Source organism: Rhipicephalus microplus, chromosome 1 (assembly GCF_043290135.1).
Source record: "Rhipicephalus microplus isolate Deutch F79 chromosome 1, USDA_Rmic, whole genome shotgun sequence".
In the NCBI taxonomy this organism is placed as follows: Eukaryota; Metazoa; Arthropoda; class Arachnida; order Ixodida; family Ixodidae; genus Rhipicephalus; species Rhipicephalus microplus.
Genome location: NC_134700.1, coordinates 180,580,423 through 180,604,976, shown reverse-complemented (window position 1 = coordinate 180,604,976; position 24,554 = coordinate 180,580,423). Strand labels below are relative to the sequence as shown.

Here is a 24,554-nt window from a genome sequence, read left to right as displayed (position 1 = left end):
CATGAAGGCGTTGGACGTGTTGTTCAAACGTGTCTGCAAAGACCACGACGTCATCAAGGTAAACAAGACATGATTGCCATTTGAGCCCCGTGAGAACGGTATCCATCATTCTTTGAAAAGTAGGTGGCGCTGAGCATAGACCGAAAGGCAACACTTTAAACTCGTACATGCTGTCGGGAGTAATAAACGCCGTCTTTTCGCGGTCGCGCTCGTCCACTGCGATTTGCCAGTAGCCGCTACGCAAATCCATGGAGGAAAAATATTTAGCGTTGCGTATACGGTCCAACGAGTCATCTATCCGGGGTAGAGGATAAACGTCCTTTTTGGTGACCTTGTTCAGTTTACGGTATTCAATGCAAAAACGCAACGTACCGTCTTTCTTCTTTACTAGCACAACTGGCGAAGCCCAGGGACTGGTCGATGGCTGAATGACGTCGTCCTGAAGCATCTGCTGGACTTGGTCACGTATAGCATCTTGCTTTTTTTGCGACACCCTATAGGCATGTTGTCGGATGGGTCTCTCGGTGGGTTCCGTGATGATACGATGCTGAGCAAGTGGTGCCTGTTTAACCTTTGACGTAGTGGCAAAGCAGTCTTGAAATGAGCCGAGTATACGCAAAAGGCTTTCTCATTGAGCCGAAGGTAGTTTCTCGTTTACGTCGAGAGTGCTCGCGAAGGCCTCGTCAGGGTGCCCATTCGATGAAAATGAAGCTAACGTAGACGGACCATCGGCATCGGCAAGTTTTTCACAATATGCAAAGGCAGTGTGTCTCGTTAGGTGGCGATATTCGTCGCTGAAGTTCGTGACCAGCAGGTGAGCATGCCTATTGCTAGGCTGAATGATTCCTCGGGCAACACAGGTTTGTCGTGAAATAAGGAGAGACAAATTGGCCTCTGCAATTACCGCGTCAGACACGTCCTGTCCCAATTCTACTTTGACAAAGAGGCTGCTTCGAGATGGGAGAGTCAGAGAATCGTCGGTAACACGGAGCGCTCTTTTCCGGAATTGCATACTGTCAGTTGCATCGCAAAAAGGATCCTCGAACGACACAAGTAATTCCCGGAGGTCAATGACGGCGCCGTATTCACGAAGGAAGTCCATTCCTAGAATGACTGGCCGAGAGCACACGCGCAATACGAGGAAAGAGCCCACAAATGTCGATGTACGTATTCGAATGCGTGCCGTGCACATACCAGTAGGCGTCACCAGATGGCCACCTGCCGTGCGCAACTGGGGTCCTTGCCATGGCGTGGTAACCTTCCTCAGTTCAGATGCCAGTGTGGCGCTCATTACGGAATAGTCGGCACCGGTGTCGACGAGGGCGTTAAGAGCATGATTGTCGACGAAGACGGCAATTTCGGCAGAAACAATCTTTTTGCTGTCGGAGAACACTGCAAAACCGGAATCGTCCTCGTCCGGTCGTTGCGTCGAAGGAGGGTCTTTTAAAGTTCGCCGGGCCGCGACTTAACCCCCAGAAGTCGCCGTTCCTAGTTTCCCTTGCGGGGACTTGGTGACCGGCTCCTGAAAGGAGCGGAAGACGATGAGGGCAGAGGGCAAACTGGGTGACGTAGACCGGCGAGGCGATGGTGATCTCGACTGGTGGTGCTGAATAGTCGAAGGAGTACGTTGGCCCGTGAGATAGGCTTCGATTTCGCGGGGGCGCTCGCCGTACCGCAGGCATCGAGCATCAGGGTGGAAGCCGCGGTGACCTAGTTGCCGGTATTGAAAGTTGCGGTATACGTGACCCGCTTCGCCACAGTGATAGCAGAGCAGACGGTTATCCGAGGTGCGCCACGTGCTTGCCTTGCCACCACTTTGTCTTGAGATAGACGGCAGATACGTGGGTGGGCTCGAAAACCTTGAGCCGCGGGCTCGAAGCAGTGTCGTGGAATGGCTGCATAGCCTGGTACCTTGGCCGCATAGCAGTATCTGTAGCTGGTGGCGCAGGGGATCACAATGCCACTGCGTATGTCAGGACTGGGGCCTCGGGAATCGGTGGTGCGATTGGGGCTAGGGGTGTGACGGCCTGCCGGACTTCTTGTCTGATTACATCCGCGAGGGCCGACACAGGTGGATGGGATCCCACTGCCTGAAGCTGTCGCAATTCGTCCCGAACGATACTTCGAATGAAGTCTGCGAGGGCCTGTCTCTCGCTGTCAGAGCCGAAAGAGCATGTGGTGGCCGGGATCTGGCGTTCGTATTGTGACGACCGCTGCTGCAGCGTACGTTCCATCGTGGCTGCCTCACTGATGAACTGGGCGACTGTCGTCGGTGGATTGCGCACGAGCCCAGCGAAAAGCTGTTCTTTTACTCCGCACATCAAATGCTGCACCTTCTTTTCCTCGGGCATGGCAGGGTCCGCGCGCTTGAAGAGCCGAAGCATGTCCTCAACAAACATGGATACACGTTCGTTCGGCCGTTGGTTTCTGCAGGATATGGCTTGTTCAGCCCTCTCCTTCCTCTCGGTGTTGCGATAGGCGTCACTGAGCTGTCGGCTAAACTGTTGCCATGTTGCAAAGGAGCCCTCGTGGTTCTCGTACCACGTCTTCGCAGAATCCTCCAAGTAGAAGTAAACTCGGCGAAGCTTGCGAACATCGTCCCATTCGTTGATACTGGCAACCCGATCAAAGTGGTCGAGCCAATCATCAACATCCTCGAAGATGTCTCCATGGAATGGCTTTGGTGTCTGTGGCACGTGAAAAACATGGGCGAGAAGAGAACCATGGGCATCGCCGGTTTGGACCGCCTGGCTTGTCATCGCAGTTGCCATCTTTCTGGGTGTCGATGCCAAGGGACCTAATTCAAGGGGTAACCCAAGCAGGCGGCGGCTGATTCTTACTCTGGGAGATGTAGCTGTTTCCACGATGGCCGACACAGCCGAAGTACACGTACCCAGCGTCTCCACCAGTAATCTCACGAGCGAAACAAGACCTGCAGCCAGGAGTTCACTAGAACCAGAGCAACGAAGATGTTCTCTTCTTCTTCGCAGCCCAAAAACGCGTATGAGCCACAGTGGCTCGTTCATCAATGGTGGCAATATGCTTTAAGTATCCACAACCTCTAAGTACAGTAAATTTTAAACCGTAACATGTACTACAGGTTATCACTTGCATTCCGGAAAAAGTCAAATCCTGCTACTATTCTAAGTTCTTTCCACTCCCTTTGCAGGGAGTTGCTAGATACATACGGGTTCCACAACTAGAGAACCGCCTCCTCTGGTGCCCTGCGTGCACTACCAACAATGTTGGATCCAATAAAAGTTGATTCATCATTTGAACCAAACCGAATGGCATTTGCACAGGCCTTGTATAAATACTTTTAAAAAATATTGTGCGGGTTGGTTGGGTCAAGACAAATATGCCTGTTCCCTTTTAATGTGACAATGATTATACTATTCGAATTTGATTCAAAATTATTCGACCTAAATCACTATTCCCTTTAAATTCACTTCAGACCCAAAATTCACCATTCCCACAAGCCTAAAGAAAATGCGGGTGGAGACACTACTGAAAGATTCCCACACCAAACACAGCGATGTAAATTTTGAAGGTGTCTACTACAGTCTACACAGCTCCTACTCTATAAAAATGAACAACATTGTCTTCTGTGGGTGGCTCAGACCTAGCATACAAAGTTTCAAAATATTTCATTGAGCCGATTTCGCAAAAATACACATTGAAATTTGCTACGTCACGTGCAATTTGGGTGCGAAATCAAAAAATGAAATTTTAACCTTGATTTTCTCCATTAATAATGCATTTATGACAGTGAAAATTATGGCTAGAGTTCTCAGAGTGCAGTTTATCAATTTAGACCAAGTCATTGTCCTTATTTAGAGTCCCTTTAAGGATGAGGTTCCTTTTAGGCAAGCAAAAGCTGAATGCATATCTCGAACTAAATGATAAAACACAAAATCAGCTGCTTTCATTAAAATGAAATGATTAAAACAATTTTCGAAGCACAGACTCACTCTTCAAGCTTGAAAAATAAAAAGAGAGAAACACTAATCTCTTTAGAGTGGTAAAATATTGGTTAAAAACTATTATTTTAATGACTTTTCTGAAAAAAAGGTAAAACAATGTTGTACAGTATTGGGACATAAAGAACTTCAACAAAAGAATTAGAACAACACTACAAAAGTTTGTGAACTTGTGTGCTGCTATAGGCATCACTGTAAATAATTGAGAGAAAAAAAAGCTACATAAGACATACCTTCTGCTGGATATCATCAAACCAGAACTCATCCGGTGTCTCCACTCGAAGTTTGCGAAGCAGCTTCTTAGCCAGTACTTCATCAACGTTGATCCTTGATGTGGCCTGGGTGTAAACAAAATGAAAAAGTTATCTAGAAAAGGGTTTGATTAGACTTTTAGTGGCATTCAGATGGACAACAGCAAATAAGGAATCGGTAAAGAAGAGACTGTTATGTTGCTATCGAGACACAACACGGAAGCCAGATAACACAACAAGAAGAACGATTTATTGAGCAGCTTGTTTTTATACTCAATGCACGTGACATTTCAGTGACGGCAATGATAAGATTGCATATGTCAGATGCTTCATCTCCGCCCCTTTGAATGCCATAGCGTTCCGGTGATTTCTGTTGCCTGGTTGTTCTCCGCAAAAGCGGAGATCAACCAGGCAGCAGTGCCGATTCTGACACTGTTTCTTCAGGACTGTCTTGCACCATTTCTCTGGTATCTGCGGCTGGCTCTTGCTTGCTTTTCTGGTCAAGATCTGTGTCCATTGATTCAGCTCGGCGTTTCAGCTGGTCTAGATGCCGTCGGTGCATTCCTTGAGCACAATCTACGGTGACCACCCTTGACCCTTGTTTGTCTTGCACCACTCCGGCAATCCACTTTCGACTTCTTACAAAACCACACATCCACACTGGGTCACCTGCATTAAATTTTCTCGTTGCTGCTTCTGGCGAACCATCAGCACCATTTTCTTTGGTCTTGGGAGCATCCATCTCCGTCCTAATCTGGTAACCCAGCAACCATTCTGCTGGTGACTTGCCATCCTCTCCCAGTGTTCGACAATACCAGCACAAAAATCGATCCAGCCGTGTTATCAGGTACTTTTCCGGGTTTTCTTTTAGTCTTTCTTTGAGCATGTGCACCGCTCTCTCGGCTAATCCATTAGATTGCACATGGTAGGATGCAGTTGTTAGTTGCTGTACGTTGTTACAGGCCAAGAAATTGTGAAAAAAAACGCGTTCACAAACTGTCGGGCACGAATGTTTTTGGAAGCCTAAACCATGCAAATATAGACCGCAAAGCTTTGACCGTAGATTCAGATGTAGCAATCTTCATTGATACCGCTTTAATCCATTTTAAAAGTTTCAGTGTTTACGATGACCAATACCATGTGCCTGTCCACTGGACCTGCAAAATCAGCATGCAGACGGCTCCAGCTTTCTCCCGTCACTGGCCATGTCGCAGGTACCTGGGCAGGTGGCATCGCAGAAGCCTGTGCACAAACGTAGCACGAGTTGACCAGTCGCTCAATGTCGCAGTCTAGTCCCGAGTACTGTGGGGGTGTTGGCACTCCTGTAAAGTTGTTTGCGCCACGTAGCACACCTGTTTCAAGCATAAGTCGCATTTCAGGTCCCAACTATTGAGCGGTGGGTGGCGTGCTTGTGAGCGTTTATCGCCACTATCAGCATCATCATGGTTAAAAACAAGTGCCAGCAGTGACACCTGGTGGCAAGCCTTGGTGGCGGCGCGCGAGAAATAAGCTGGTCTCTCTTGCGTGTGGCGTTTGGCGCGAACGGATGCCTCTAGCGGTGTGTTCCCGGTGCACGGCAAAGCGGGCTGTCTGCCGGGGCCCTCCTCTCGTGGTGAGTCTCGCGTTCGCCGCCTTGTGTTTGTAGTTGAGGGTTATTTAATAAAGCGTAAGGATGTCTTAGCGTGTTGATCATGATTGATGTCATAATAATTCGCCTGACGATATCGTCGATCCTAAGTAGTGAAATAAATGTGTTGTAGCTTGGTTTTGTCCGACCGTGTCTGCTGTGTCCGTTCACTCCAAGAGCCTGGCGCGCTCGCCATTATCGAGACCCCATACTAGCGCCCAATGTGGGGCTCTTAGAGTTTTGAACAACAGTTTCTGCGGTTCGGTACAAGCTTTTGTTGGAACCGGGGTAGACTAGGCCTAGGGAGACTTCTTTGCTAGCATGCGTGGTGTGCTTTGTTGAGAGCGAGGAGATCGGTTGTTGCGACGTGTTTGACATTGTCGGCAAGTTGAGTTTTTATTTTTTCTTCAGCTCGCAAGTGTTTTTTTCGTTGTTGTTGGTTTGTAAGAACGTTGCTCTGCTGAGACAAAAGCCATGCGGTCTGCATCCTGGGGTGAGCAAAGCTTAGAGCACATGGATTGTAGGCCAGGCCTGAAGCGAGTGAGTACAGAAGCCTCGTGGGTGGTCCGATTTTCTGTCAATAGTTTCTACCTCTTTTGGGCTCAGGGTGCCGGGCGTCGTTGCTGTGTGGTATTGCGGCTTGACACCGTAACACAGTATGGTATGGCGCACGCCGATCGCTCGGTAAGCTGCAGTGTGCGGCGAGCGATAGAACCACCTTACCAAGCGTATGTACCGTATTTACTCGCATAATAGGCGCACTTTTTTTTCAGAAAATCCGGCTCGAAGTTAGGGGTGCGCCAATTACGCGGGGCAAAATTTTCGAAAATTTTTTCAACTCGGTTCTCGCGCTTTAAATCTGCACACTTGTCAAGTAAAAGGCGACTTTATCGTTTACCAATTAATTCAGCATAAAACAAACATACCTACGTACCTTTTAATGAACAAGCGAGAGCCGTCAACTGCACACACACACGTAAAATTTATTTACACAAAAGTCGTAGCTGTTCCTCCTTTTCCCTATTCGGAGTCCGAGTCGGAGATCACACATTCATCCTCGCTGAGCGGGGATTCGTTTTCGGTGTCCGAATCATCCGCACCCCACAACATGTCATCCTCACTCGCATCCAGTGCGTTCGAGATACCAGTCTTCTTGAAGCTCTTCCTGACGACTTCGTCGGAGATCGCCTGCCACGCTTCCACGATCTAAGCGCACAGCATTTCCACAGGCGGCCTCTTAATCTTACCACCTGTAGTCAGCTGATGTTGTCCTCCAGCCATCCAGGTGGTGTACAGCCTTCGAACATTGTCCTTGAAAGGTTTATTCAAGGACACGTCCAAAGGCTGCAGTATCGATGTGAGGCCGCCCGGAATCACTGCCAGATCTGTGCGCAGCTCCTTTAGCTCATCTCGTACGCGGTCTACTAGGTGCCCACGAAAACTGTCCAGGACAAGCATGGACGGCAACAACAGACCACCCGGCCGCCGACCCCAGACTGTTTTCACCCAATCCACCATGAGTTCGGCGCTCATCCAGCCTTTTCCCTGGACTCTGACGTAGATGTCTTGAGGGAATTTTGCCTTTGGGAGCGTCTTACGTTTAGAAATAACGTAAGGCGGTAGCTTACGCCCATCCGCTGTCACCGCCAGCATTACGGTGCATCGTTGTTTATCAGCGCCAGACGTTCTGACGATGACGCTCCGTGCACCTTTCTCCTCCACTGTCGTGTTCCACGGCATATCAAAGCAAAGGGGGGTCTGATCAGCGGTGCCGATCTGGGACAAAATGAAGTCTTTCTGCTGTCGGAGCTTTATAACAAAACTGTGGAAGTCCACCACTTTGTCCTCATATGCTGCGGGCAAGCGCTGGCACAAGGTGGTCCGCCTTCGCAGTGCGAGGCCATGGCGCCGCATGAAATGAGTTGTCCATCCGGAGCTGGCTTTGAACTCTTTTGCTTCGATGCTTTGCGCTCGGGCTATTCTGCGCGCCTCAGTCTGCACAATATCCAACGACACAGCACAGCCGTCTTGTCGTAGCTCCCGTATATGCCGGACCAGTTGCTCTTCGACGTTCGGATACCTGCTGGTCTTGGCACCGCGAAAAGCCCGTCGTGTCTTCTTCGTCGCCTTAAGTTTTTCTTCTTGGTCCCTCCAGTACCGAATACTGGTTTCTCCAACGCCGAAATGCCTGCTTGCAGCCCGGTTGCCGTGCTCCAGCGCGTACTGCACTGCCTTCAGTTTAAACCCAGCCGTGTAGCTCGCGTACTTCCCCATGGTGGAACCAAAGTTCAATACACGACCACAACATACGCACACCGCTTGCAAAATGGCGTTTCTTTCTTTTTCTCTGATGGTGGTGATGGCGATCGAGCCCCCGGCGTTGTACACGTGACCTTCAAAAAGCGCGGCGATTTGGGGGGTATCAGTAATTGATGGAACAGCCTTTTTTTTTTCGCTCATGGATGCTTTTTTTTTTTTTTCAAGTTTTATTTCGACAAACACGTTGGTTAGGTCGTTGCACTTCGAATTTTTTTTTATTTGCTCGTCGATTTGCCTTCTTTTTTTTCTTCAGGGTACGGGGACCGCGTTCCAACTGTACCGCTGGGGGGTAGAATCGTTTCTGATCACGGCCAAGTTCGGGGTGCGCCTATTATGCGCGGAATTAAAAAAAATTGAATTTTCCGCGACCAAACTAGGGGTGCGCCTATTATGCGAGTGCGCCGATTATGCGAGTAAATACGGTATGTCTCCTTGCGGCTGCCTCTTCTACACCTAGGCTGGGTGCTTGGTGGATGACGGTTGTTTTCAAGTGATTCATTAGGCCTAAGGCTAAGCGCAGCCGCCTGTCGCACATGGCCCTACTAGGTTGATTGTGGCGTTGAGGTGTTGCACTCTGCTTTCCTCACTTTTTTTTATTGTGCAATGCACGAGTTAGAAGAAGTGATTTTTGTTTTACTTTGATGGGCATCTCGGCCGCCGCCGATGTATTAGCTAGCAGTACTGACCATCGTACCACGCGGGCGAGCAGCCCAAAGCTCCCTTCCTTAGGCCCTACTCCATATTTTGTTGAATGTTTTGAGTGTACGCAGTGGGAGTGATGTAGCCTGTGGCTGGCTGTCTTCAGCACACTGTCAGTGCCGCTGGCCAGGAGTGCCGTCGAGACTTCAACTGATGGACATGCCTGGGGCCTGTGCAACTGCCTGCAGTCCGGTGCCCTCGTGAGTACTGGTCGCAATCGGAAGACGTGTTGGCACGAGTGACGGTTTGTCGAGCCAATGGCAACGTTGGTGTTGTGGGACCGGTACTGAGGTTAAGTCGTCGGCCAGACAGTGCAGCAGTGTCGACCGGCGGAGGTGTCGTGGTGCACGGACATTATGTAGAAACATGTCATTTTTTGTTAGAGTTCGTGTAGCGGATTTCTTTCATGTTTTTCTTTTCGGGATACTGTTTGAATTACAGTTTGGGGGGGGGGGGCCCCGCACCGATAGCAACGACCGTGGAAACCACGCCGGCTCGATCGTAAGTCGCCTCGATCAGGTGGCCCTTGCTCCGGGTTATGCCGCTCGCTAGGTCTCGTGTCGACCACGCGCTCCAGCCATGGAATGTCACGTGCGGGGGCGGCGCTGGCCATTTGAAGCGCGTAAGCGTAGGGGTCCAAAGTGCGGTCTGCCACCTCTCAAGAGCATAGTACGTGCTCATCAGCAAATGATGCCGACGTGTTACCCCTAAACGCTTCTGGAACTACCGCGCCACCATTCCACGCACAGCAAGGTTCAATTCACTGCGCTGCGAGCGGAGGTGGGCGATACGATCACGCAGCGAGGATGTCCCCTTGTATGCGCTTCGCCTCGGTGGCGAGCTCTTCTAGGTTTGCGAACTTGCATCCCCTGAAGTGTGCCGCAAAAGTTGGGTGCGCTTGTCACGTATCGCGCTTGACTTTTTCTGCGTTGGTGGCATGAGGGTTAGCACGACGATATAGTTCGTCCATCGCACGTACATACTCCAGCAAGGATTCGTCCGCATGCTGGGTGCGTAGCTCCAATTCCTTTCGCAAACACTACTTACAATTAGCCGGTAGGAATTCGCCGTGGAAGCTGTCGCGAAACTCTTCTACCGTGCGGGCGCGATGTCCGGCTAGTCGGAATCATCGAGCCGCTTGCTCTGTGCGCGAGACCAAGACCACGGGCTAGAGAAGTTCGGCGTCTGAAAGCCTCGTCGCCTGCTGATAATGGAGCAACTGGTTGAGGCGCTTGTTGGCACTTTTGCAGTCATGGTAACCCGTGTAGGTAGGCACGTCTACCTTGACACATGATTGCACATTCTGCACGGGAACCTACCTACTGGTGCCAGCAGGCACGTGGCTCTGCAAGTGCGACACTGTGGTGGTACATAGCTCCCACGAATTGGAAAAGTTACACCGGCGCCACACCCAGCCATCCAGCCGTGAGTCATCACAGGAGCACTTCAGTGCCGCGGCTGAAAGGTCACCGGTGGTCCCCTGCAAAATCCAAGACCTTGAGTGAAAACGTCAGCATACTAGCTAAGTAGTGTCTCTAGTTTCATGTCGGCTCCGTTGAACTTCATAGGTTGCACGCTGGCGAAGACGTTTGTCGGCATGAGAACTCTGATTGCATTAAAAGCCTTTATCATATCGCGTCCACATAAGGTCGGTCCCGAGTTGTGGACCACTATGACCATGCCTTGCATATTTTCCCATCGCATCTGGCCGTCATGCTTAGTTGTCCTAGCACGGGAACTTTACTCAGGAGACAGGACAGTCTCAACTGCGTTTTTCGCAGCAGCGGCCACTTGATTTTATACTTCCAAAACACTGCTCCTGAAATGATGCTTACAGGTGATCCGGTGTCTACCAACATTGTTAAAGGAACGTTATCCCAGCTGACGACTCTGAACAGGTTTGACATTTGGGATACTTGCTGCTTGGTGAAGGACGGCCTCTATGGTGTACAAGGCCTCACTATCGTCCAAGGCCGTGCAGTCTTCAGCTGTCATTGTGTATGGCCTTTTTCGTCGTGCATCATCATGTGGCCTTTGCTGTCGGAGATAAGATGTTGCTGACTGACACATTCAGCTCAGGTGGCCTCATTTACACTTGTGGCACACCGTCCACATCCGCAATGCGTGTCCGACTTTATCCGAAATCGACCAGCCCCGTTTTATGGTCGTACAAAATTTACCGCACCTTGCTTCTAAAGTGCATCAATTGGGCGTTCTCAGTGGCTTTCTGCGCCGAAATGGCAAAGCATTCTGCCTGTTCTAGTGCGAGCTTCCGTTGCGTCAAGCCTATTGTCTTCATCGTGCACGCCACACAAAATTCGGTCTCTCAGCAATCGCTTCAACGATGCCCCGAAATCGCACATCTTCGCCAGCCGTCCAATTTCGGCAATAAAATCCTGAGCAGCCTCACTAGATTTTTGTGCTCGGATGCATAGCTTGCAGCAGTCTCGTTGACTTGAAGGGTGTAAAGTTCTTCCAAATGCCCGACGACTGCATCGTAGCTGAGCTCTTTGACTTTCTCGGGTGGCAACGCCCCTGCACCACTCCCACTGCGCTGTCCGTGAGCAATGATATTAGGAGTGCTCGTTTCTTTGCTTCATCTGCGATGTTATGCACTTCAAGGTAAGTCTCCAGGCGAACACAATACGTTGGCCAGGTACCATTCAGCCCTCTAAATTTTGGCGGCCTCCCCGCACTCATGCTTGCGCAGTTCGCTCGTCGCCACTGTTACATCGCTATTGAGATACAACATGGAAGCCAGATAACACAACAAGAAGAACAATTTATTGACCAGCTTGTTTTTATCCTCAATGCACGTGACGTTGCAGTGACAGCATTGATAAGACTGCATACGTCTGACGCTTCAAACACCCAACTCAGAATTTCTTGGCTATATAAACATCAAGTCGTGCAACCAGAATAGAAGCTTACAGAACTTGAGCCTCCATTTCATTTACTCTCGTGGTAACATCATATCTTCCCAAAGATTTGAGACGATCAGAATATCTCCCGAGTTGGGGTACGTTGCCATAGGAATCAAATGTTCTACGCATACCGGTGCACACACCTAACACAGTGTTGCTCAAACACAAAGTTAAGTAGACAGGCATTATTCGTAGAACCCACAACACAAACTTCCTACCCCACTCAAATAAAGACAACAGTGAAAAAGTGATACAACAACTTTTAATTACATTCACAGAACATTGGAAATGCACATCTTAAACCACTCCCTTTATTAGTTGCATTTCCTTTTGTTATGCATGTTCACCGTCTGCAGTGGTGGTCTCTCAGATGATTATCTCTCTTGTGGAAGACTGAGGTTGGAGGTTTATCATTTAAAGGAACTTCAACTTTACTTGCAAACAACATTTCGTGAATCCAACATGACACAACTGAACAGCTTGCCAAGTTCGAATTCTAGCCTTTTCTTTTTAAACTAGTGGAGCATTGGGACACTAAGTTTATGGCCTCCTTTGACTGAAGCTCCGAGCTGACAATGCTTGACAAGAGGCTAAAGGGCAGCAGAGCGAGATACGGCTGAGAGATAAAAATAACGTTAACTAGCAATGCAATTTATTCAAGCTTCTTTGGAACTGATTGTAAAATTTTACTCCAACTTAACACAGCAAATATTAACAAAATAACATACATTTTGTCTCATATGCAGGTGGCAAAAGAGCCATGATTCCAGGGGTTTTCTTTTTGCCCTTCTTCCTCCCCGAGTCAGTGTCATCAGATTGTTTAGGTCAAAGCGATGCCCTGTCATCCAGCAGTATTGAACAAGCTCCTTCTTAGAACGCTTTGAATAGGCTGCTTTAGCAATAACCCATTTGCATTCTTTAAGCCTCACAGTTCCTTCCCTGCCCCTTAGGCTAATGTATGTCACTGATGATTAGTAGGTTTATATGGTGCATGGCTAAAGAAGTAAGTTATGTCACAATCGCTACATTGTACTTGTAGATGACCCTGCACTGATCGTTCAAAGGTGTTCAATCTTTGGGTTTCATGAATGCACGTCCCAATGTATAACGGAGCATAAAAATGCTTTGTATGCCCAGTGGAAACGAAGTTCTCCGAACAGAATCTGACACACCTTGAACATTGGAAACAGACACAATGGACATTGCCTTCACTAGTAACACACTCGCCTTTTCTCTAGCACATGCTTTTGGATATAGTGATTGTCATGAGTAAAGGAGAGGCACGTGCCGAACCTGGAACCGCAGCTACGGTGCACAAGGAGAGGAGAGTCACCCGAGTGCATGTGCACCAACCACAGACGCAAGAGATTGGTCGAAGAAAGGCTCGTGGCACGCTACACGAGCTGAGAAGAAAAATTACAGAGCATGAGTTGGCGAAGAGGATCAGGAAGCGAGCGTCGATATTGGAAGAATCGAGTGAGGCTGCCCGGACCTGCCACAACCTGTCACAACAGTTCCTGGGTGCGCTACAGCTCCCCCGCTTCGAGGCAGAGATTGTGTATGGCCCGCACCCCGATCAAGATGCTGTTGACGAGTTAGGCGTACCCTAACTGAGCCATACTTAGGATACTGAGGAGCCTAACTGAGGATACGACGAAGACTGGAACCAACCAGCAATGAGGTCGAGCGGCTCGTACGGCGACACTTTCCAGGACGACTACGACGACGGTACCACTTCATCGCAGCTCAGAGGGTACCATCGGAACAGTAAGAATGTTCTAATATTGCAAGAGCGCATGAGACTGGCCACCGAGAGACCATCTTGGCTATAGACAGATTAGGGCTAAGGATCGAACTTGTCTGGAATCAGTGTTAGTTACGGTTTTGCTTGTATAGCCGATAATTTTGGGAGTGCATTCTGAGTGCCAGATTACTACTTGCCATTTTGTCTAGTGTGATAAAGTGTGTTTTGCCACAAGCCTGTCTCTCCTGCGTCTCTCTATCCAAACCTTCGCAAACGCACCCGAGATAAGTTTGTGACAGTAATAAATTTATAAAAATTTTAGGACACTGCCACTATTCCTGTGCATCAACCATGTTTTCAATTTCAGTATGGGGCGTATAAAACGATTGTTAGTGGTGGCCCCCTTATAGGCTTTCTTCTTCTAGGGTTTCATCATGCACATTTTTGATGACCCGCGTGCCTTCATACGTTTTTATTCAATAATTTCCATCATTTGATTTGTGATTTATTACTTATTTTTCACAGTAACAGAGAAGAAAAGAAATTGCTCTTTCACAGGAACTGCAATTGTAACACTGTAGCCTTTTACTGGTAATGTGCCCACGACTGGTACTCAGTATCCCATGGTGCAGTATAGGCCCACTTGTAATGCTTTACATATCACAAAGATTTGCTCATGCTACGCTAGAATGCAAGCAAGCAGTCATAATTTATTCTTACCGTCTCGGAGATGTATGTGTTGTAAATGTTCGCTGCAGCTTCCCTGAGAGATTCAAGATTTGTGTTTCTATCTTCAGTATGGGCTAGGCTTAGGAGCTGTTCTGCTGACACTTTGAAACCCTTTAAAAAAAAAGAAATGGGACAAATGTATCTTAAACAACTGCCACCCAGACGTTTTATCTGAGCAATGTCGACACCACAACTGAGAAAGCATCAGTTGCAGACAGAACTTACCTCAGCATGGAGGTAGAATGAAATGTATTTTTGTGCGCCAATACTGGTCATGTACTCTGCAGAAAAAAGAGACGCTTTTCACTTTCCAGAAATTTAAGTAAGTCAGTGCCCAGAATCTGTATGCACGAGAGCAAATTTGTAATTCAAGGTCATCAATACAGTAGAGTAAATACCACACTAGTAGCAGTCTTAATAAAATAAACTTTATTATGGCAACTCTATATTTGTAAACTTTCATGCGAAAAACAGTGCTAAAAAAAGGCAAACATTGAACCATACAGAACCTTTATTAACTTACACCTGAATCAAGGAAATATCACGCGGCTATGTAGCAGTATCACACAATGTCTTTCATGTTAACAAAAGAAAAAGTAAACTGCTCTGCCATTGTGCTTCACTGAATAACGGCAATCTATGAAATGGGTAGCCTTTGTAATAAGATAAAACAAACTCAAGATTATTTAATGATACAAAAGTAGTGCACATGTCACGCCACTATTGGCAGGGTAGCGGTACCAACAAGCCTATGACCTTAATGATGGCCGGAATGTTCAAACAATGGACATGCGATAGCAAAGCTTTCATCTGTTGTACAACAAAATAAGCCATTCTATGGGCAATGCACAAGGGGATAGTGATGACTTGCCTAGGCATTGCCCCCATTCAAGGAGTAGAACACAGCTGTCACTTTTCGACGTCTCATCAGTCACAGTATTAACTGTCATTGACAGTTAATCACCACAGAATTCGGAGCACTATGAATGCACAGAGTGCTGCTTCCAGTTAAGCTGCATTAAAACGGCCATCACTCACTTAGACACCTAACTACCAGTGTCCATTATCACATGGCAACTTATTGCCACTCTCTTTTCAGCCGATGCTCCCTGCAAATGTTAGGAGCATCGGCTAATGGCACTGGCGTGCCATTATTTACAAGAAACCCGAGAAAAAATGCTGTTTCATCATGGATGTCCGTACTGTGACAGTAACGTAAAACATTTGACAGCCACATGACTGAGGCTTCCGACTATTTTTTTTTTTTAAAGCACTATGTCATGATGGTATGGTACAAAGGTAAGCTGCTGTTCTTAAAATCTAAAAACCGAACAACTGCCTTGGTGGAATGGCCTTTTTTTCTACTACTGATTGATATCTAACATTTTTGATTACCATGGTAAGAGTTATTTAAACACAAGCAAAACGGCTATGCTAAAGGTTCACAGACATGGGCCACTCCAGACATATTTTACTGCAGAAATGCTACCTCCCAAAAAATTAGCAATAGAAGTGTGAAAAAGAATTGAGGTTCAAGCATGAATACTATCAACAGACACCACATCAGTAATCATAAAAAGAACCTCTCTGTATGTGTTTCTCTCTCACTAAGAAAAATGTCAGCAAAGTTGTGGCAGAGGGTCATGGATCATCAGCAAGTGAACTTACCCATGAAATATGATAATGCAATGTTGTTGGCAAGGACAACATCAAATGGCAATTGAAATAACTCCACTCCTGGAGCAGTCAGCTTCTTCCAGTCAATTTGCTAAATAGAAATGAGAGATAATGTCAACATTTAATGTGCAGGTCGTCATTTGTTTTTTTTTTTTCTGACAAGATGAAACTTGCCATGCACTGATTCACAAAGTGACACTTGGGTTTCAGTCTGAAATAGGTGTTAAGGATGTGCTATTACAAGAATTAACAGCTACTTACTACAATTAAGAAATACCACTATAGAGCCCAAATGCTTATTTTTTTATACGCATCACAATGTCAACATTGAAATAAACTAATTAAAGCCTGGGGTTCTAATTAGTATCTGGATAATAGGGGACCCTAGTTAATCTTGATCAGCAAGGGCTTTTCAACTCTGATGAGCAACTAAAATTAACCAAACATGCATCTTGCCCCTGTTGGAATATAGCAATTATAGGATAGAACATGTGTCCTCAAGCATTGCAGTGCAATGATACACAACCAGAAAATTTGCAAAGCTTTGTTCAGAACAGCAGACATAGGCCCAAATAAATTAATAGAGGATTTTAGAGAAACAGAATTCCTGCAATTTCATCTCTTTTCATTATCTGTATTTCACTACTTTAAGGGCAAGAAGGCATGAAGCCCCATCATGGTAATGGAAAGCTATACAGGAATTCTCAACAGCACTTAAAATTCTGGGGTTATTTATCAACAGCTGTGATGAAGGACGATTATGACAGGTGGCTTCAAGTTGATACTCACCGAAGGCAGACCGGTGGAATCGGTGTCGAGGCTTCCATCATAGAGGCGCTGTAGTCTATTCTCCACAACCTTTTTCACGTAGTGCAAGCTGTTCAGCTGCTTCTTAATCACAGTATCTGCGCAAATAAAAACGAGAATTTTGTCAGATGGCATGTTTAAATGCAGTGTTAGCGCTCTTGGCAAGCAAGTAGCAGAAAACAAAGAGCTAACAGTCATGCTACTCATAATGAAGCAATTAGGTTGAACACATGGTTGCAGCAAAGACCAATCAAATCGAGACTAATCTATCAAATGCAATGAAACATCTGTAACATAATTGATACATTAAACATAATTTACACATGACATTCAACGTAGCACACAATATCTGCTACAGAAAGGAGAAGCTTCATCACACAAAAGTTTCCCTCAACTACATATAATTGTGACAAAAGTTTTAACGATGACTGATTATTCCATAGTAACGGGCCAATGAATTTTATATGCCATAATGATAGTAATGTTCTTACCGTCGTTGCCTCCAGTGTCTTTTGAGCGTTGAATGGCAATTTCCTGGAGGACGATTTCTTTCACAGCTTCCAGCTCACTAATGTTGTCAGTGCACTTCAATACAGTCAGGAACTCGTCACTTGTGGGAATGTTGTTAGAACACTGCATTAGGGTTAAAGAGAAAAGAGAATGAATAATCATCTACAGCATCATAATTAAAGGCTCTTTAAACTTGTATCTGTCCTTTTGACCTTTTGGGGGTACTGCCCCAAACCTGGCTACTGCATGCCATTCTTCTGTCAGGTCACTTTCGGTACCAGCACTCAAGTTGTCTAAATGATGTTCCAGTAGTGTTTGTAGCCATCATAAAGAACCAGCAGTAACAATGAAGAATAAGAATAATTCGAGCTCGTTTCATTTTACGTAACAACGCTGTTAAGAAAAAACTAGATGCCACGTCTGACATTTTAACCAGTTATTTTTAAGAAATTGATCCCTAAACAACCCTCATCATGCAAAACCAGCTAAATCAACCAAAAACCAATTCTAGCAAAACAGACCTTGCATGTCCATACTCTAAATAACAGAACTAATGCAGTGGGCTATTAGCGTTAGGAGGCAGTGCTTAGAGCCACTTGGCGAGTAGAAATAATAGATTATCACGACGAACCCCGATGCCACTGCCAACAGCAGCAGCTATCTTAACTAAGGCTTCTGTCAAAGCTTGTAAGCTGTTGCAATGATTATTCTCGTTACGAACCCCGATGCCACTGCCAACAGCAGCAGCTATCTTAACTAAGGCTTCTGTCAAAGCTTGTAAGCTGTTGCAATGATTATTCTCGTTACGATAACTTTACGACTACCTTTGAGCAATGCAGAAAATTTAATTCCATAAGAAACAGTGCTGATGGAATGTTGACTTGGACGCTTCTGGAAGTTTACACATCTAATAATGATGATAAAAAATTAGTGCAGCTTGTGCAAAGTTGCACAAGGCTGGTACATAGCAGAGCTGGCAGGCACGTAGCTGGTCCTGGCTTGGCTAGGCTTTTACCCTTTTGCCTCTTTCTTTTTTCCACCCCTAGCTACACCATACTATATGTGGCTATGCTTGCCGCTTTATTTTCATATTTCTGTTTATGCATTTCTATTTATTTCTTGACATTCGTATTTCTTTCTCTGTCTTTCTATTATTTTCTCTTTCTCCCCTTTATTTCTAGTTTTTCTCTTCCTTTCTATGTCTTTCTTCACATATATTTCTCTCTGTGGTGATTCTCCTTCACTTTTATATCTCTTTATCCATGACAAAAAGTCAGTGAACAGAGGTAGTGCGCTTGAGCCGATGTTTTGACAAGGGGACTTGTCTTCTTCAAGGCTAGAACTGATTTCCTTAGTCCTAGCGTGGATATAGTTAGTACCGCCTCCTCCAATCAGAACAACGGAAGGGGAAAGGGCAACTGTAGATGAAGGCAAGGGTGCAGAAGGGGGCAGCCACGCCGAACTGACGAATACTTGCTTACTTCCCCTCCTTCGTTTTTATTGGAGGAAAGAGTACAAAGCATATACACACTAGTGGTAAGCAAATCAGTTCTAGCCCTAAGCAAGACAAGTGCACATGTCAAAACGTCGGCTTGAGTGCACAAACACTGTTTACAGATTTTTTCATCGCATGCTTCCATCTTGTTTTTCCTGCAGTTTTTCACTCTGTGTACCCTGTACTCCTCACCCCTACACCTTTCCTCAACTTCGCTTTCCTTTCCCAACCACTTGCTATACTATACTATATGAGGCTTCGCTCTTCTTTGCTGGCGTGCCCAGATAGCAGAGTAGTTAAAACGTTCACTTTTGGATTGCGGTTACGCAGGTTCGAATTTCGCGTCTCCAAAAAAATTTTTATGCGAAAAGTTTTCCTTAACTCTTTCTCTGTAATCATTCTCTTGCCAATCAGAGTTACTGCATCCCATAAAAAACAATTTAGCGCACGTGTTCTGGGAATGTAGCAGAAAAGGACAAAGATGAAGAAAAGAGTGCTAGCCAGTTTATGATCACTGTAGTTTTTCTGACACACTGCAAACCTTGAGATGACAGCCCTGCTGTCAAATCGGGGCATTAAAAAAAGCTTTATTATAATAAACACAATAACTATTTTTAAGGTTCCATTGCACCATAATAAAAACATATTGTCACTACCATAATTATGTTTTAATGTGACCACATTACTTAGAGAAGCTGTGTTTTGTCAAGACTGGCTGAGCACATAATGCATTTGACAGTGCATACTTAAGGGCAATGCAGTTCCGTTTACTTTCTTAGATTGGTGCCAACCAAATCAGAACAATGATGAGGTATAATTATATTGCTGAGGCAGTAGGTGACGGCAAATAAAATATAATGCTATTATGGCATTGCTTCAAAGTTTTCATGCATAACGGTAGAGAAAAAGCATGTCACTTACCATCCAGACAATGGTTTGATTAACATAGTCGGGGTCAGAGACAAGGTCTATCACAGGCAGCAGCACTGTGTTCACAAGAAGCTCCTGGAAGGAAAGTAAAACATGAACTAATCTTAGCAAACAAATAAAATCAGATTGTTTTCCTTGCTCCCACAGGGAACTTACAAACAAATGGGGTCCTGAAAGCTGCTGTCTACAAGGCTCAATTTAATGTCATCAATGCATACGTAATAGTGGTATACACGACCGGGTGCCAACCCTAAAATCTACTAATAAACGCATAACGTAATCAACATGACGCAGTGCAGTGATGTGACACTCCTATTGCCACTTGACAAACAGCATGATGATCCGGTTAATTTGGGAAACTGGGTCGCAGAGAGAAATGCCGCAGAATATTTATTCGTATTATTGCCTCTTAGGTTGAAGCATTATGCTGCGATCTTCGAGCACTCTTGCGCAGCTCACTTCAACTTAAAATAGTGCATTGCTGCCAGAATTGACAAAACTGCGTCCATGTATATACGAGAGGGTTCAATTATTGTGAATTTGCTGGACTTCCCAGATGTACACCTGTTGAACTGATATATGCCCTTTTAAACCAAAAGCTGCTATATTACCCACAGTAAGAGCAAATCTACTTGTTTAGCTCGTAAAGCTTGACTTCAATGCGTATGACATCTGCTAAACCTGAAATATTCATGTGAATGATACAGCACTCTTGCTAATGCACTTGACGAACTAGTTCACTGAGGTTCAGTGTCACTTCAATGCCTCGGAAACCATAAGCCCTGCACTACCCACCCCTCCTCCTTCTGATGTAGTGTTTGCTGTGAACTCTTTCCCAAACACGCCTTCATGTGTTATGCGAAATGAAGGGTCATGTGACAATGACGAAATGAAGAATTACCGAGGTATCCTATCTGCTGTGCAATTTCTGCAAGTGTGCACAAATCGTACGGACTGTACTGTTACCCGAGATATTTTCTTCGGTTCTCAGTTTGTGAAACAATCTTAATACAATCACTGATGACTTACTCTTAGGAATATCCTCATGACTTTGTTTTGGAAGTCTTCTGGCGGCAGAACCAAGTAAAGAAGCACTTCTCCGACTTGTTGGAGGTACTCTGTAAACAAGCACACAGACAGTTTACAAACAACTTGGCAAGGACCCGATAATGTGAAAATGTGCGAAAGCATATTTTGTTTTGTTTTAACTGAACTATTACAACCATGCAAAATGTTCACATTTGTATGACTAAAGCACTTGGATTTATACAATGTCGAAAAAAAATTTAGCTTGGCTAAGAATGTGACAGCTCTAAAGTGTAGACCTATTTACTGAAGGCTCCCTGAGTGCCACTATAAGTCCTATCTGGGTTGTTAACATCCGTGACTCCACAAAAGTACACTGCTGAGGCGTTGACGCCGGCTTTTGTCTCCAGTGCAACAGCTAAAAAAGAAGGGTATCCCCCTCTCCATTAGAGGTCCATATCTCATGCACACTTGTTTCATATCATCTTTACTAGATGTAACACGAACAAGGCTGTTTTTCCTGTTTATTTCAAATGAGCAAGCAGTGAAATAAACATATGCACTTTAAAGAATATCTGTCATCACAAATGCCTTCAATAGTGTTAGAAACACACTGTTCAAAACTGTATATTCCAGAAAAACAAAAAACAAAGCAGCCCCTGTCGTAGGCTGCAGTTGGTGCAAAATAATCACTTTGGATAAATACAATTTTTTTTCCTCTAAACAAGCAAAGAAATTGCCACTCTGATTTCAGGAGACATAATGCACTCTTTTACATGTGGCTTTGTACTGTAAATACAATTTCTTCTCACCCAATTCTCGCTCTTTTGAAATGCAGACTAGATCACGACACATGCTACGCTCCATGGTGGTTTCCAAACTGAAGAACAGCGTAAGCAAATCTTGGCTTTTCCCTCCAAAATCTGAAATAAAGTAGGAGGGAGAGAGAAGGGAATTCATACACATAAATGCATGCCGGAGAAAAGTTGTCACCGACAAAAAGCTTTGTTTCCAAAGATAGAGCTTTGAGACACTGTACACATATGCAAATGGCATTTTTTAAATTTTGCACATACCGATTAGAAGTAAGCAGCTCATCAGATGAAGAAACGCCAAGCCTACGCAAGACGCGCAGCAAAGTCACAGCGAAAGCTGGAAGAGCGGCCTTTTAGAGCTTTTTCTAAACACTCTTTGGGTAACTGCTACAGCACACTTGCTGGGTACCCACTATGCCATAAATAATCTTAATTTTTGTGTAGTAGGCCATCATTCACTATGCTATCCTTTGTCATTCTTCGGAGGAGTGTGGTATCCGCTACACACTTGCTAGGAATTTTGTGCAATTTTTTATGCAGTGGCTGATGATGAAAAATTATGCTTGAAGTGGGTATGTGCCACAGTTAATAGGTGATCAAGAAAAAGTTTTCTAATGGGTCGGAGCACTGGACAACCCAATCATTACGCAATTCACATTGCGAGATGCCTGGTTGTTCCCTTGATGTTCTGAAACACTTTATTACTCATATTAACGCGATTCCTTTCCCGACATCAAGCCTGTCTCAGGCCAGTTTAGAAAGGAGTTCCAAGCACCGCCGTGGCTCAGTGGTAGGATAATGAGCTCCCACGCAATGGACCCAGGTTCAAATCTCATTGTGTCATTGGTGTTTCTATTTACTGTTTTTTTTTCTCCTAATTTGTTGCGACACTGGTTACGAACACCGGCGGCAGTGGCAGAAAACTACGGTTCCTCTCGTCCCATGTGTTTGATCTCATAACAGCTTTCGCTCTGAAAACTAAAAGGTAAGAGTCACCAAAGAGCATAAATGCTTTCTTTATTCGAGCATGCGCCAAAACATGAAAGAACCCAAAATTTTTTTTCGTAATCGAGGTGGCTAGCAAATACATTCTTCAAAATCCTCATAAAAGAGTTGTGGCTTTATGCAGAAAAACATGACTGAAATTAGACTTGAAACAGGCCTACAAAGCTATTGTTTAGGCTATCAACTTTATGATTACAGTGGTTTGACTGCCTCAGCTTGACCCCTTACAATGCCAAGAGGTATGTACAGTAGCTGAGTTGTTCGAAATCTTGAATGGCTCGATTAGTGCTACAATAGCCAAGCATGTAGCGCAGCCGGTTTCAGAAAATGTTTTAAAGACTATATGGTAATTAAAACCAATGGGGTGGCAGTCGCAACAAATAACAACACTTGAAGCTATGGCAGTTGCTCCTTCAAACGATACTTCGAAGATTGCGATCAATTGATCAACACTTATGTTTTAATATTTAAATGAAGACAGAAAAATGGCGGGCCAAAGCTGTAATTTGGTCATCTTTGAAATTCAGTGGCCGGAATTCCAATAGTATAATGCAGAAAATAAACATAATTACAGATCACATTATCAATATGAAACTAACAATATAACACATACATAACAATAACACTGAATCATTACTATATTATCACATGACAGTATTGTAGAAAACTAATTTCAACTGTAACTTGCTTGAAGTATAGGTACATAAATTAAAATAGAAAGAATAATCTTTTCATGCTTGCATGCGATCATTGTGATTGAACTTGTATGAATTAATGAACGTTTCCAAATAAAGTTGGTTAGCCAGTTAGCGTTTGTCCCATTTCCATTTTCTTTTTACCTTCCGACTCTGACTGAATACTGCCCGAAAGAGCGACTTTGACCGCGTAATTAGTTCAATGCATACAACTGCGCTTCTGTAGCTCTGGCCATTCTGATGAAAGATTGCAGGTGCAGACATAGAACTCTAAACTGTGGTTCTGAAAATGGTGTCTGAAATATAAATCTGAAAACTCTAGGTTTCGAAAAGGCGGTCGCTGGGTAACCCAGAAGAATGTGAAAACCCTCGAGACTGTGAATTTTGATGAGCGCGCCAGAAACGTGGCATTAACAAAATTGTCAAAGAGAAGAGCTCCCTCTCATAATTTTATGAGTGTGGCCACTTGTGAACTTGTGTCCTGTACCGCATTTACTAATTATAATGCCTTTTGTTTATATGCTTTTTCTCCTTCCTGCCTGATGTCTAGGTAAGAAAATTATGGGTGCATGTGCACAGATAGAAATGGGTTGAACCATAATGCTCTTCCCATTGTTTAGTTTTTTTGAACTTCTATTCCCTTGCCATGTGAATTTTTGTGCTCATTACCAATATGGTTACAAGTACGGGTAACTGAGCTAACTAAATATCTGACGCTGAAACCACTGAGATTACTTGAGCAATTACAGCGAGAGGAACATTTTTCACTCTGAATACATCCAAAAGATCCTGTAGCTATGCATGCTATCACATAAGACTATCTTTTATGAAACACGTATTCGCGCTTTTAAATAAGGCAGTTCCCTCTCACCATCGTCTTTCTTATGCTTTAGCCTAGACTGCGCTTGGCGAAAGAGACGTAGATGGGATGCAAAATCATCGACTAGCTGAATGGTGAGGTACTGGACCCAATCCACATTTTTGGCCCTGCAAAAAATGCACCAAGGTTAAGCAATGTGAATTAAAAAAAAAAAGACTTGCTCAGCAATTAGCTGGCATAGTCAACTCCACAAAGACACGGAAGAGAGAGAAAGAGTAAGATAATAAATTCAAAATAGAAGAAGACATATTTCACTTTATCATTAGCACTTTGTTTTCGAGTCCTGACTGTGTCGAGAACTGGGGCTCTCAAAATCAACTAATATTGGCAAAGGTGGAAAAACCCAAAGAGTGTGATGTGGTAGAAAGATATTTAAGACAAACATTACTATGTGAAAAAAAAAAAACATATATCAAATTGTGATGAAAAAAAAACAATGGA

General features: G+C 44.9%; 1 protein-coding gene across 1 annotated transcript in view; it reads right to left on the bottom strand.

Moving 5' to 3' along the window:
* Positions 1-24,554, bottom strand: part of LOC119178547 (sorting nexin-13) — a 61,812-nt gene that overhangs the window by 25,847 nt on the left and 11,411 nt on the right. The window contains exons 6-15 of the mRNA XM_075888389.1: positions 24,105-24,220; positions 21,531-21,641; positions 20,722-20,810; positions 19,684-19,767; positions 17,249-17,390; positions 16,740-16,855; positions 15,942-16,041; positions 14,499-14,554; positions 14,265-14,384; positions 4,214-4,318 (exon numbers count right to left, since the gene is read on the bottom strand). Of these exons, the coding sequence (XP_075744504.1) occupies positions 4,214-4,318; positions 14,265-14,384; positions 14,499-14,554; positions 15,942-16,041; positions 16,740-16,855; positions 17,249-17,390; positions 19,684-19,767; positions 20,722-20,810; positions 21,531-21,641; positions 24,105-24,220 (1,039 nt within the window). The remainder of the gene's footprint in view (positions 1-4,213; positions 4,319-14,264; positions 14,385-14,498; positions 14,555-15,941; positions 16,042-16,739; positions 16,856-17,248; positions 17,391-19,683; positions 19,768-20,721; positions 20,811-21,530; positions 21,642-24,104; positions 24,221-24,554) is intronic.